This window comes from Corylus avellana, chromosome ca3 (genome assembly GCF_901000735.1).
Source record: "Corylus avellana chromosome ca3, CavTom2PMs-1.0".
NCBI lineage: Eukaryota > Viridiplantae > Streptophyta > Magnoliopsida > Fagales > Betulaceae > Corylus > Corylus avellana.
The window spans coordinates 2186613-2201260 of NC_081543.1; the positions used below are offsets into that span (position 1 = coordinate 2186613).

The window sequence follows — 14648 nt, forward strand, 5'->3', positions numbered from 1 at the left end:
TTACAAGGCACGCCATAGGCGGGGATGATCAGGAAAAAGCAATCAGCAACAAAATATAATCCCAGATTTCCAGCCCCTCTGTTTCATTTTCTTTCATCGTTTCCTTCTTTCTTGAAGTGGCAATAAATCAAATTTTCTCTTCAAGGATATTAGCAATTATCGTTCTTCGTCTTTTGGGTCCCTTTGAAATGGGAATTCAACTCCTCCTCAATGATTTGCCCAATACCCAGTTTTCCATGGATGGCATTGATTTGGTTGTTTTTGTTTTCCTCAACAGAAGATTTCCTTTTGCAATTACCAGTAATCTCTGCAAGAACAAGAGCCATCTCTGAAAGTGTGGAAGCGACTTCTATCTCTCACCACTATTTCCAATCTAAAAACTCTAGAAATTAGCTTCATTACCGTATGGCAATCCCTGCACACCCGCAAATTTTTCACGATTCTTATGATCTTTCCCTCGCGTAATCTTTCCATTCCAAAAGCTACAGCAAGCTTCTCACTGTGCCTAGACACTGAATCTTCCTTTTCTTCCTCTTCTATGTCATGCAAAACACTCCCAACCTCTGGAACATAACCTCCTTCAACCCTCAGCTTCAGCATTATCTCCCTTAACTTCTCATAAGCCTCTTGTGTAATTTTATCATGTTTTTCACCCGCCACAAAAGTATACATCATCTTGTCAACCTCAATCATGCTCCAACCAGGAGTCTTCATGATCCTCTGGTCAGTCATTGATCTTCTTACTGCGGCAACATCCTTCCATTTCCCTGCAATGGCATAAATATTTGACAAAAGAACATGATCACCAGAATCGTTGGGTTCAAGTTCAGAAAGCCTCTCCTTCACTTGCTCTGCCAACTCGACGTAACCGTGAATGCTACAAGCCCCAAGAAGAGTCCGCCAAATAATAGCGGTAGGCGAAATGGGCATTTGACATACAAAATCATAGGCCTCCTGCATCTTCCCAGCTCGACCATATAGATCAACCATACAACCGTAATGCTCGATGGCTGGCTCTATACCATATATATCCACCATCTTAGAAAAATATGTGCATCCTTCTTCAATCAATCCAGCGTGACTACAAGCATATAAGATGGAAATAAAGGTAACTCTATCAGGCCTGATTCCAGACGCTTCCATATCATGGAAGAGCTGTATTGCTTCTTCTCCATGACCATGCATTGCAAGTCCTGCTATCATCGTTGTCCAAGAAACAATGCTTTTACTTTTTGGCATTCCCTCAAAGATCAATCGAGCCATGCCCACATTTCCACAAGCAGAATATGTATGAATGAGTGCGTTATTCACTGAAATGATCCAAAGAAACCCGGATTTCTCCAGAAACCCATGTAAAACCTTGCCAAACTCAATTGCCCCAGCCAGCGCGCACATCGATAGAACCACCGACAAGCTCACCTCATTTGGTCTCATTCCCACCCGTCGCAACTCCCTGAAAAAACCCAACGCCTCATAGAAACAACCATTATGAGCAAACCCAGAAATCATAGTACTCCAAGAAACATCGTCCTTCACAGGCATTTCCAAGAACACCTTCTTAGCCAGCTCAAGCTCCCCCGCTTTGGTGTACCCCGCGAGCATGACATTCCACGAGGTCACATTCCGAATCGGCATCCTATCGAACATTCCCGCCGCACCCTTTACATCCCCGCATCTTAAACACGCCGTAAGCACCGCATTCCAAGCGACAACATTTGGTTCTCTCATTTCCTCAAACACCTTCTTAGCAGAACCCACACACCCACATTCCGCATACGCGCTCACAAGAGTCGTACCAACAAATATATGGGTATCGAGCCCATGCCTTATAGCCTGACAATGCAGCTGAACCCCAGCTCTCAAAGACCCGTAATTAGCCGCCCCTTTAAGTACGAACGCGAAAGAGAAGCTATCAGGCGGGGCTACAACCATCGATCCTCGACGCATTTCGGTGAACGCAACAATAGCACTCTGCGGGGCATCGGATTCGGCGAGTCCTCTGATGATCGTGTTGTACATGAAAACATCTGGGTCCGGGAAGTGAGAGAAGACACGGCGAGCGTAGTGGAGAGCATCGGATATCGAAACGACGCAGTGGAAGATAAGCTTCCCGGCGACTAAGCGATCGGTATCGAGTCCGGTCTTGCACGCAAAGGCCTGGATTTGCTTCACGGTTTCGAGGGCCTTGCACTTGTGTATCAGAGCGAGGCACAGCTGCTCTGTGCTGTTCATATTGGCTTCGAATTTCTCAATGAAAAAGTATCCGTTAGAGTAGTCAACACTCGTGGAGTGGTAGTCCGGCGTGGCCAAATCTAAACCGTTCAAGGAAACACGCCACAACTGTCCGATCTAGGGCCATAAAGCCTTTCTTCTTCTAGCTTGTGGACTCCTCGAAAATCAATTGAAATTCATATAACTAGAAGTTATTGCTTTGACCTAGATTCCAGTCAATAATTTTGGAATTATTATTGTGGGCTAGAGGCAATGCAGTGATTAGGACATTATTGCTTTACAACACAACAGCACGTGTTTTATTTTTTTTTTATTTTTAAATCCGAATCCTTAAAAAAAGAATTTTTTTTTTTTTTTTTTACTGCATCTAAACCAAATCCAACATTATGATTTATGAATATCTAAGAACCAGTATCCAGAGACGGATCTATGGGGGATTGGAAGTGGCCCTGGTCTCCTCCCAAATTACAAAAAAAAAAAAAAAAAAAAATTAAGGCAAAAAAAAACAAAAGAAAAAAACGTTTAAAGGTCAAAAAAAAAAAAAAATTTTAAAATATTTTTTGTCAATTAGTCTCTCCCAAAATTTTTTTGGCCCTTTGTCCCTTCCCAAATTGAAAATTAGATCCGTCCCTCCCGATATCAAGGTGTAATGTAAATGAGATAGGGCAACGGGAATCATTTTGTGATTTATTTATTTATTTGGTGACAAACATTGTGATTAAGGCTGCATAAGGTTGATTGTGAGTAAAAGGAAATGGCTCTAATAATATCATCAATTGTGGGGGCTTCCCCATTTTTGTTAAAGTTTTTTGTCTTCTGTTTTCTTGTTAAAAAGACGATTATATAAACAAACACCTCACGATACAAAGCACTCTAAAATATACAAAAGCAATTTGCTCCTTTTTATTACATCGAAACACTTCATCAATCAAGAAACAATTATTGCCGTCATATTACCTCAAGTCTTTCTTCTCTAACTTAATCTTTCTCCAAGAAAGGTCCTGGCCAGGGTAATACTTTTACATATCACAGCAGTTTGATACTTGAAGAGTAATAAAAGTTTACATTGTTATTTAACCAATTGATGGGAATTTCTACAAGCATTTTACTAGAGAAAATCAGCCTCTTCATTCAACCGCTCTCTTGATTAGAACCATAAAAAAGGACATCCTCTCAACCTATTAGGGTACAGAAATGTCCTGTTGACGGAAAGAAAGCGAACAGAAATCTTAGGGTTAAAGGATCAGTCAGATCTCTGATATTCTCCCCCATCGTTCCAACCTCTTCAGAGAAGTGAAACATGCCAGCAACTGTTCAGAGCTTACAGAAAAAGGCTATTCACTTCACTGATATATTCTTCCAAACTTGCACACTTTACTGACAAACTGAAGCACCTCGTCTCATGCATCAACATAGGGAACAGCTAAAGGTGTAGGGAAATTCTGGAAAATTAACAACTTGAAAGGGAATTACCGCATTGAAGGGAACAAGACGATCGCCAGGAACCAGCATCAACATTAATATCCCAAGCATGCTTTCATGCATGCATTTTTACAGGAATCCTTTCAAGCAAGCTTCTCCTCATCCTCTTCATCATCCTCATCAGAATCAGCAGAAGTGGGTTGCCCATTAAGATCCACATTTACACCATTTATCTTCCTCACAAACTGTCCTCGAACACGAGGCCTTCTTTCAGCAAGTCGTTTTCGATTAACATACCTAATCTTCTTGTCAAAACATCTCTCCTTTCTTTTCTGCCTAAACTTCATCAATGCTGCTTCTCTTCTATCCATTTTATTCAAATTCACTTCAGGGGAAGATGAACTTCCCACTGATGGCCAAGCATGAGAAGTAGACATTTGACCAGGTTGTAAGCATATATTAACAGGGTAATACGGGAATGATGCCATTCCATTAACATGAGGAGGGCATTGCGGAAGATGATGGTACTGAGACATCATAGCTTTAGATGCATGATTTTGCAGCTCCTGCAGATTCTTTTGATACAGTTGTGCTGCAGATGGCATCATAACTTGATTTACAACTCCTGAAATGCAATATGGAAAAGCAGCTTGTGCTGGTAAGCCAGAAACATCAAGTTGATGCTGATTTCTTGAGTGGGAAATCACTTGAGAGAACTTTTCATCCTTGAAATCCCTTTGCTGCGGGAGTTCCACTGATGCAGGTGGGGTACAAGACCTCTCCATTGAAAGAGAATCTGGGATACTATTACTGCTGGGAAAGTCATCTCCCGGTGAATAGCTTTCTCCGGCCTCCCCACCATTTTCATGTATTTGGGGATCAGTAACCACTTGTTCACTGCATTCCTGATGTTTCTTTCCCATCCTCAAATTTTGAGCAGCATTGTCATCAAGATTGACAGCCCCTTGAGAGTTGTTTTTTACGGTGCTTGATTTGACATATGTAAAGAAGGCGGAAGACTCGCCAATCTTTAGCTCACTCTTCTTTGGGCAAGATGAAAATTGTCCTGCATGACATCACTCAAAGAGCTCAAAAGAAGAAAGGAAAATAAAAAATTAGAAAAAAGAAAAACCTTTCCCCCAAGTGGAAAGGACAAAATGCTGGACACAGAAAACTCAAATCCATTTGCTTTAAACTTTCCATTACTATGTTACTGCTATACATCAACTCCAATAAACAAGGAGATGTAAGAAGCATTAGATGGCCTTATATATTCAAGATGGCTTGTGGTGAAGCCATATATTATTCACGGAATCTGATATAAAATATGCTTCTACAACGGCTATTACTTACTATTAAGTAAGAATGATGATGACAAAAAAAAAAGTACTAAGAGAAAACACCTAGACCAAGTAAAGTAACAACATCCACTACTACTTATAAACCCTAACATTAAAGAAGTCATCTTTTATATAAAAAAAATATAGTTTAAAGCCTAAGCTTAAAATTTCTAAACCAAGTATTGAAAGGGAGAAGGGGAGGCAATTGCCTGACTATTTCTAAATTCATAAAAGAATGCACAACCCCTGAAGTGAGAGAGAGAGAGAGAGACTCCACAATTTACTAAAACCCAGACCCAAGTCCATACCCAGGTGGAGAGCTTTGTTGATTGCAACAGGGAATAACAGTATTTGTTGGGTAGCGATAGGGAAAGGAAGAAGATGTCCCATAGTGATCTTAAATTATTTTATGGGCTTCACTGATGTTATCTAGTTAGCAAATTACATAATTAACCTTTTGATTTACGAGAATGAAACAGCTATGTGATACAATGGAAGCTTAAATAATATAATAGCAAGAAACATTTTTGTTCATTGGTTTTAATTCAAGAAGAAAAATGTTACACACTCCCAACTCTATACTCCCAAGTGCCCACTCCCTCAAAATCACCATTGGATTTTGGATGGATCACTATTGAATTTTGGATCTAAGAGTGATTTTTACTACTACGTCAGGGTGTGTGCACTTGGAAGTAGGAGTTAGACGTGTGACTAGCATTTCTCATTCAAGAACGAGAATCCAAAGCTATAAAATGCATTAGCTACAGAAAGCGGGCAGTCGTTCCAAACAATTGTCAGACTCAAAAAACAATTCAATTATGGGTGATCCTATACATTCACACTAATTCATTTATATCAAAAATATTACACAAAAACCAAGATTGGTATTATCAAATGCTACACACAACACTAAAACTTTTCATGCTCATAAGACATTATGAGAGATGATGTTGGCAAAGCAATACAGGAGCGGCTCACCTGTTCGTCGGTCGCTAATTCCTGGCACATCAGGTCGATATTCCACTACATGTGGAGGCTCGATAGCAGCTGACTGAAAAGGAAAACAAATAAGAGAATATGCATATCAACTGTCAATATTAATATTATTGATCCGCACTTATACTATGCAATTACATATAACAAAGAGAAATCTCTGTACACCACATGACATTACTCCTACTACTCCCTCCATCCCATATTGTCTGTTTAACCTTAGAAAACCCAACTTTCTAAGGTAACACCATTTAATGCATTGTCTTTGAAATGAAAATATATAAGTTTCAAAGACCCTAAAAAGTCAAGCAAACTAATAAACTCATTTAAATCTTAGACTTCTCAATAAAGTAAAGGACATATTAAGAAAAGAAGTAAATTTGTGCCCATTGGGGTTCGATCCCTCTCCATTTGTGAGTTCTCTCTTATGTTATCTATGCATGAGAACTTCAAATTGGACAATATTTATGACATTCCAAAATAGATACTGGATAAACAATATGGGATGGAGTAATTAATTTTGCATATAGAACTAACATAGTGACCAGTAGTTGATTATGAAAATAATACTTCAAGTTCCTCACAGAATTTCAGATCATAAGTTGCTAACATCTGAAAACTAGTATTTAGTTTATTTCCAGCAATGAGTCATAACCTATCCTGTAATTCTATATTTTACTTGAAACTTCAGAGCCAGATTAAACATAAGGTTGTTCAACAGAACAAAAATGAGCCCTAATTAGTTCATAAGGTCCTTGTCTTAGTTCTAGTTATTAGTAATTCGTTAGTCATCTACTCAGAATCTACACTTTTTAGTAGGTTTTATACTCTCTCTGTCAAATAGTCTAGTATTACAAGTACAATGGTAGAGATTCTCTCAAATAGATAGAACATATTACTCCCTCCAATCTGTGAATGTGAGTTTGCTCTGCTGATGCCTTTCTATTCCCCTCTGAAGATTGACTATACCTTCAAATTGTACCACGGGCATTTTCCAAGCAGACCAGGAACTGAAATTGGGGCACAACTGGGCACAAAAGGGTACTAGTACCACCAACTTCCTTTTTAATGTCTTCAAGTGGCTGGTTTATGAACATATCAGTTTTCCGTTCTACCTTATTTGTCTTCACTTTGCAAAGCTTGCCTCTAAAAATTCAGTCAAGATAAACACAAGCATAAAGGCAATTCACTCCCTTAATTCTGCAAGCCTTAGCAGGGATGAATTCCTTAAGCTTCAAAGACACCATCAACTAGAAGAGGACTAATTCATTAGAAGATCATTATTGATATGGTTCTCTTTAGTTTGGATCTGTATATGCAATTGTATATTTTTTAATATGGATGCATGTACGGTTATGTTCTTGGAAATTGGTATTTCATTTATAAAAATAAAAAACAAAAAATAAAAATCAATTTTAGCATATGTCATAAATAAAAAGTACACAAATTTATCAAACCTCCTGAGTTGAACATAACAAAGAAAAAAAAATAATACACCAATTAAGTAAATCTCGAATTGATACAATCAATCACAATTTATATACATTCCATTGTCATTAGGGCCAAGCATTGTCACAATTCACAAATCAATTAATTCATGTGATCTTCTAATTTTGAACAACCAAATTCCAAGCCCATATTACACTCACCTCATCTTCCAGATGGGTTGACAATCCCATCTCAGGATTGGAGCTCCTGTGAGACCTGTCATCCGTGTCATCCGAGAACAAAGTAGTACTGTTTGTATTAGCATCACTAGGGTCCGAGGCCACCAAATCAAATTCATAGGTCAAAATTTTCTTCTCTGCGAGTCCAAGCTGCCAACATAATCATATGAATGAACATTTCAATATTGATCTAGGGAGAGATAAGCCAGCTATGAGTAAAACTTTCAAGAAAGTGTACTGGTGATATGTGTAACACAAGAAGGTGGTCACTTGAATGGAAAAGTGATACACATATGTAAGACAAACACCTATGCATTCTTCCTAGTTACCAGAAAAGCCGTGAGCTACAAAATAAAAGCCTCATATAAAGATGCTAATAGTGTAAGATTGTATCATTTTCTGTACCATAAAGGGATCACTCATTTTCCTTTGCATTTGCTTTGTATATAAAAATTCCCAGCATTTATTAGCAACTCTATCAATTTTATGCGGACATGTATCTAGGTTGTGGGCAGAAATGGTGTATGAACAAGACATCAGAGTCATGTAAAACAAACCATGCGCCTTCTTCTCCACATGTGTGTCCACAAGGTTAATAGCTCATTCGTGCGTAAAGGCTTTACAAGATAGTCTGCTGCTCCAAGCCTCAAGCACTTGACAACAACAGAGACCTCGTCTTGTGCCGACATCACTTATCAGAACAAAAAAGATTAAATAAGGATGATCCGGATATAATACACCATGAAGATTGAAGAGAAAAACTTATTATCAAGGAATGTGCCAGTGATAAAAACAAGACAAACTTACTGATCACGGGAATGCGCCGTAACTCTTTATCCCGATTGATGTACTTCAACATCTTCATGCCTTTGGCCAATGGAAGGTCAAGTTCAGCTAGTATTAAATCTATATTAGCTCCTTCTGCATTCAGTGCATCAATCACCTGTCTAGCTGACCTCACTGGAGTCACTGCAAAGCAAAGAAATCCAGAGTTGTCACTAATCTCCTCTCCCAAAATATAATAAACAGAAAGTTACACCAGAAGATGAAGGAAACCCTGTTATTGGACGACAGGAATATCTCATACTACATAATTTCACAAAAAGCAATAAGTTCTGTCAAAGTTTTAATCCCCATAGAATTGCTTTGAAACAAGAATCAGAGAGTTCATATGTGCACTTATTGAAAAGCAAACCATGTGCTAAGCATTGTTACAGCTTAAATCCAAGAAAGACTTATAGCCCTTTACTTAAATTGTGTTGGCTTTTATTTAGGAAATCATAAAGTTTAACATCAAGTTCGGACATTCAATTGATTCATATCAAGAAGTATTTGACTACAAGAGAGTAAAAGGAGAACATAGCGAATGGAAAAGTAAAACCCACAAAATAAAAATTATACTGTCATTTGTTGCTTGTTTCTATGGCGTCACCTTTCAAACTCATCTTTTAGCCATTTTAAACCTTTAGACAAGCTGAATTTTAAGTACAGATGATGGCCTCTAAAACTTGTCTCAAGGTGGCATGTTCAGTATCAATCACCATCAAAATTTATAATCTAACAGGATTTAGTTTCATTACCGCCACTGATTAAAGCAAATAACCATATACAGTTATGAGTAAATTGAGCCAGAAAACATAGAGTTCAAACTCTGATTACATTTAATAGTTGTGTTCTTCATAACAGAGGAAGGCAAAAGAATCCAAATCGATGGAGCCTAATATAGTCCATCGACTTGATTAAATTCAGTTTAGCATTCCTAATAATAACAACAGATGCAGAACACTTTCAATTGTGATACTACATCGTGTTCTCCTCAAATTTATTAGCAGCAACCATCAGGCTCTTTCCATTAAAGACAAAATTATCAGCTCCGTCCCAAGTTCTATGCTACTCTGCAGCCATAAAATGTTGTAAATTCAAATTCTCAAGTCCTCAGAACTGGTCAAATAATTCAATCTCTACCAAGTACAAAAGGCACGCAATCACCAATATCACAAATTTTCTGAGTTCTTAAAATCTTGAAGTCTGCTTCGTCAATAAATTCCCCAAACTAAATCGAGCATCGTATCAAAACCCACATTCATACTAAACTAGTCAAACATAGATAATAATAATTAACAATTCAACAAGTAATAAGCAAGCTAATCATACCCAAAACAAAATTAAACACATAAATCAACAAAAATAAGCAAAAATAAATGAATAAACAAAGCAATACACACCTTGATAAGAGCATTTCACAAGAAGAGTCAGAACTTCTTCCAAGCTCTTGTCGTCGTTATCGCACAACAAAATCCTCACCTTGCTCCTATCTATAAACCCTTCCCCTCCCTTACTATTATTCCCACCGCTAAATTCTTTGTTCAAATTCAGCTCCTTAGACTCCATTTTTGCACACCTGGACACTCTGAGAGCTCTAAATTCAGCCTCTCCTCTACTCCAAAAAAGGCAAACTCTCAAATTTTCCTCTTCCTTCTCGTTTCCTGGTTACATCAAAATTTCAATTCCAAGGAACTTCCATGGGACTCCAATCGTCAGATAACCTCAATTAGAATTGGAATTAGGGTTAGGGTTGATCGGAGCATCCTCCATAGAAATGGGAAAAAAACAAAAAAAACAAAAAACCAGGAACCGTCCGTACAGACCCAAAAAAGGAAAGCTGTTTCATGAATTTCTTATGTGCGTACAGCAACAGAAAACCTCGAGAAAGTATGGTTTCAGTCAATCGAACGGTGGGGATTGGAGACTCGGGTGGGGGCCAGCTGGGAATCAACGGCCGTATTTGGATCACCGGCCGCCGGCGCAATTTAGCTTTGTGTTCTGTACCCTCTACCTTCACTGCAAATAGAGTGAGGAATTCGTCTCAGCTTTTTCTGTGTAACGATGAAATATTTTTATAGAATAAAGTGTTTAATAGGGATTTATGGTAACTAAATAAGGTTAATTAAATTAGATAGTGTTAGGGACTAACGTGCGCAGGTTGGATAAGGAAACGAAGGGCTAGGATTGGTTGCGGAGGGTGAAGTGGGCTATAGGTGCAGGATAGCAAAACGGGAGACGTGGAAGGTGGAGGGAACAGAAGCGAGAGAAAAGTGCGAGAAGCCTGAGGGATATTTCGGGGAAGATAGGGAGGAGGAGATACCACGTGGAGATCCTTGGCAAATAGGAAAATGAAAGGGAAATGTGATCGAATTTCAGAGCCACGTCATGCAGAGATTTTTTAGGCTTTTGTTAAAGGAAAATGCTAAGCGTTCTTCGAGTGTTTTCCTAGTGTCCTTCCAACTGTGATGTAATTTTTAAAATTATCTTTAAATTTGAAAAAAAAATGTTAGGTGTTCTTCTAATATTCTCCTGGTGTCCTCCTAGTGTCTTCCTAACTGTAATGTGGCTTTTATAATCATCGTTAAATTTGATATTATTATTATTATTATTGACTTTTAATCTATTAGTGATTTTAAAAGCCACATCACAGTTGGTAGAATACTAGAAGAACACCTAACATTTCCCAATTTGAAATTACCATTATTGATTTTTAATCTATTGATGATTTTAAAAGTCACTCTACAGTTAATAAGACACCAACAAAAATATTAGAAAAACACTTAGCATTTCCCTTTACTAAAAGAAAAACAAACCTTTCGAATATTGTAGAGTTGCTAGAAAAATGAAATGAAATTGGGTGATTTTAAGGAAACAAAATGTGTTTGAATTCCAAATGCCCCACGCTATGACGCCTTGCGTTAGGCAGCCAGCCAGAAATGAGCAGGCGGTGGTCCTCTGTTTTTTTAAGCAACATCAAATAATAATGAAAAATAGTAATGATGATATATTTCAGTGTTTCACCCTAATAATCAACAGAAAGGCAGCATATAGTGGAGGTGCGAAAACATCATGGTGCTATTCTAAGTAAGCTTAAGAGCATGTTTATGATTAATGCTCTGATCCAAGTAGCATGGGGCACGTAGAATCTCATGTAAATCAGCAAGTACCATCTTGCAAGGCTAAATACTCTTGAGTGACCGATAATGAAGTAGTATCATGAGGAAAGGGTGAAAAGACCTCTCATGAGGAATGAAATAGAACATGAAACCGTAAGCTTCCAAGCAGTGGAAAGAGCCCTGAGCTCTGACCGCGTGCCTAATGAAGAATGAGTCGGCGACTCATAGGTAGTGGCTTGGTTAAGGGAACCCATCAACTACGCATTTCGGTCTAATCTTCGGCCTTGGCCACCCTTTGTGGACGAGCATTGCAGCAGAACCCTTAAGGTTTTTGAGGCATTGCATTCTCACCAATGTTTACATTGCTCAAGCTGACATTCTCGCTTCCACAGCTCCCACAAGTGCTTCCCCTAAGGCGGAACGCTCCTCTATCGATGCCTTTTTACATCCCACAATTTTCGACAGATCGCTTAGCCCCATTCATCTTCAGCACAAAAGCACTCAATCAATGAGCTATTATGCACTATTTCAAAGGTAGCTGTTTCTAGGTAAACCTCCTAGATGTCTCTACATCCTTACTTTCTTTATCACTGAGTGGTCATTTATGGGCCTTAGCTGGTGATCTGGGTTGTTTCCCTCTCGGTGATGAAGCTTATCCCCCATCGTCTCATTGACCAACCTTGACCCCTATTATTTTGAGGTCATATCTAGTATTCATAGTTTGCCTCGATTTGGTACCGCTCTCGTGGCCCGCATTGAAATAGTGCTTTACCCCTAAATGTCCAACCAACTGCTGCGCTTTAACACATTTTGGAGAGAACCAACTATAGCCAAAAGGGCGTTTCGGCCAAAAAAATTTGTTGACTTTTTGGACCCTTACAAGTGTTTTCAATTTTTTTTTTTTTTTTTTCAAACTAATTACTTTTTCTTTGAACAAACTTTTTTAGTGTTAAACGCATTGTTGGCCCCTCAAACGCACACCAAAACATGCCATAATCCTCAACTATTTTTTAAAAATAATAATAATAATAATCAATTAAAATACGACACATTTGCTAGAGTAAAATGTGTGCAATAAATAGGTATAAATAATAGCATTACTCAATAATGTCTATTATATCTCGCCAAATATAATATATATCATTTTTTTAATATTAAACTCTTAATTTTTTTTTTCTAAGCAAACTCTTTAATTAAATGGGAAAGTGACGGTGCTTAGAGCATTCTCAATGGAAGAGCCAAATGTTATTTTTATCTAGAATAGCTCTTCAAATGTTCAAAAAACCTCCCACATTGGATGAGCCAAAAATATATGTAAAATAGATATTTGATTAAAAGAGCTAAAAAAAAAGTTAAATAAATGTAGCAGCACTTTTTAAGGGAGCCATTTTATTTTTTTAGTGTTTCTCTCTCCTGCTTTATCTTTTTCCCAAATCTTTTCCCACCTTTTTTTTAGAAATATAGCTAATCGGATGTGTAGACACTTAAAAATGGCTTAGCTAAACTAGATAAAAGTGAGTTTTGAAAAGCCATTTTACATAAAAATATGACTCTTCCATTAGGAATGCTCTTAAAGATTGAAAACAATGCTTAAAAAAAATGGAAAACAGTGATTGAATTTAAGGATGATAAGATGCATAAAAAGGAGGAGAGAAAACGAAGGGCTAGGATTGGATGCAGTGGTGTACCGAGTAAGACGCGTACGATAGCAAATGGGTAAACGTGGAGGGTTGGGAGCAACAAATGAAGAAAGAAAAGTGCAAGAGAGAGAGGATGTGCCTGTGAGTTTGGTAGAGAGATAGGGACGACAGACACGCCACGTGGAGGAACGTGACTAGTTAGGAAATAAAAAGTGAACTCAAATGCAATGCCACGTCACGGGGATAAATATCTGCAACCAAGCTAATAAAGGAAAAGAAGCGTGCGGTCGATTTCTATAAATATCCAAAGCCAAAAAAACAACCAAATGTGGGCGCAATGGCACATGTATGTCGCACATTTTTCACTAATAGTATGTTTGAAATTGCGGTGGAAAAATAGAATTTTTAAATTTTTGTCAAAAGTGTTTTTTTTTGTTGTCATTTTTAAGTTTTTTGAACATCTAAAAACGTTTTTAATATTTTTACTAAACGAATACTTTTTTGTTTAAACAGATTTTTTGAGTGTTAAAGGTATATTTAAACTCCTTAAATGCAATCCCAAACAAGCTCTAATCCAACATCCAAAATGTGGTTCTTAACTTCTAATTAATTTGATTTAAATTTTTTATAATTTTTTTGCTCACAAGAATCTCTCGCAATTGTAAGAGTTTCGATGGCATAAAATATAATTACGATAAAGATGGATTAAGATTTCTAACAATTTTCTAACTAGGATCAGTTAATGAAAGCATCTCATAACTGCCCCGATTACAGCCCTAATCAACTCCTATAAGATTTTTTATAAAAAATATCTTTGTGGGCAAGTGGTACATAGGGGTGTAAACGAGCCGAGCTTGAGCGAGCTTCCCTTGTTCAAGCTTGGCTCGTTTAAATATTACTCGAGCTCAAGGGCGAGCTAAAAAAATCGAGCTCGAGCTAATAATAAGTCGAGCTGGCTCTTATATTTAATGTTTTTGTTTTTTTTTTTTTTTTCAACTTCAAGTACTCTTAAATGGCTTAAGAAGTTAGTTTACATATGAGTATTTGCTTAGCCTGGCTAGTCGAGTATGGAGCCTGAGTCAATACAATAAGGCATTTGGTTTCAAAGAGAGAGGATATGCATCATTTTATAGATAAGTAAACTTGGAGATTGATGTTTTCTTCATAATGTGGGACAAGTTAACAGGCTGCATTCAGACTGCATTGGGACAACGCCCCCTACAAAAAATATTTTTTTAACGTCTCTCTCTCAATCCTCCTCACCAGTCACAACGGATCTTCCACCTGAACTCTCATTTCCCACTCTCTCACTCTCACTCACCAGACATGTTGTGATAGTGTTTGAGTCTGTTTGATTCATCAATAGTTTATACCTTTCGTAATCTCCCTCAATAGTTTCTGCTTGATTCTTTT

At 37.7% G+C, this 14648-nt stretch overlaps 2 protein-coding genes across 2 annotated transcripts; both read right to left on the minus strand.

Annotated features, from left to right (window-relative positions):
• Positions 1–211: 211 nt before the first annotated feature.
• Positions 212–2335, minus strand: LOC132175040 (pentatricopeptide repeat-containing protein At1g74630-like). The gene has a single exon (XM_059586844.1). It carries the CDS (start codon positions 2230–2232, stop codon positions 295–297), a length of 1938 nt encoding a protein of 645 aa, XP_059442827.1. The 5' UTR covers positions 2233–2335; the 3' UTR covers positions 212–294.
• A 776-nt stretch (positions 2336–3111) lies between these two features.
• On the minus strand, positions 3112–10546 carry LOC132173903 (two-component response regulator-like APRR1). Its single transcript, XM_059585571.1, has 6 exons — positions 9880–10546; positions 8462–8623; positions 8212–8345; positions 7637–7804; positions 5973–6045; positions 3112–4720 (listed from the first exon to the last, which is right to left on the minus strand). Exons 1-6 carry the CDS (start codon positions 10043–10045, stop codon positions 3798–3800), a joined length of 1626 nt encoding a protein of 541 aa, XP_059441554.1. The 5' UTR covers positions 10046–10546; the 3' UTR covers positions 3112–3797.
• Positions 10547–14648: the final 4102 nt, after the last annotated feature.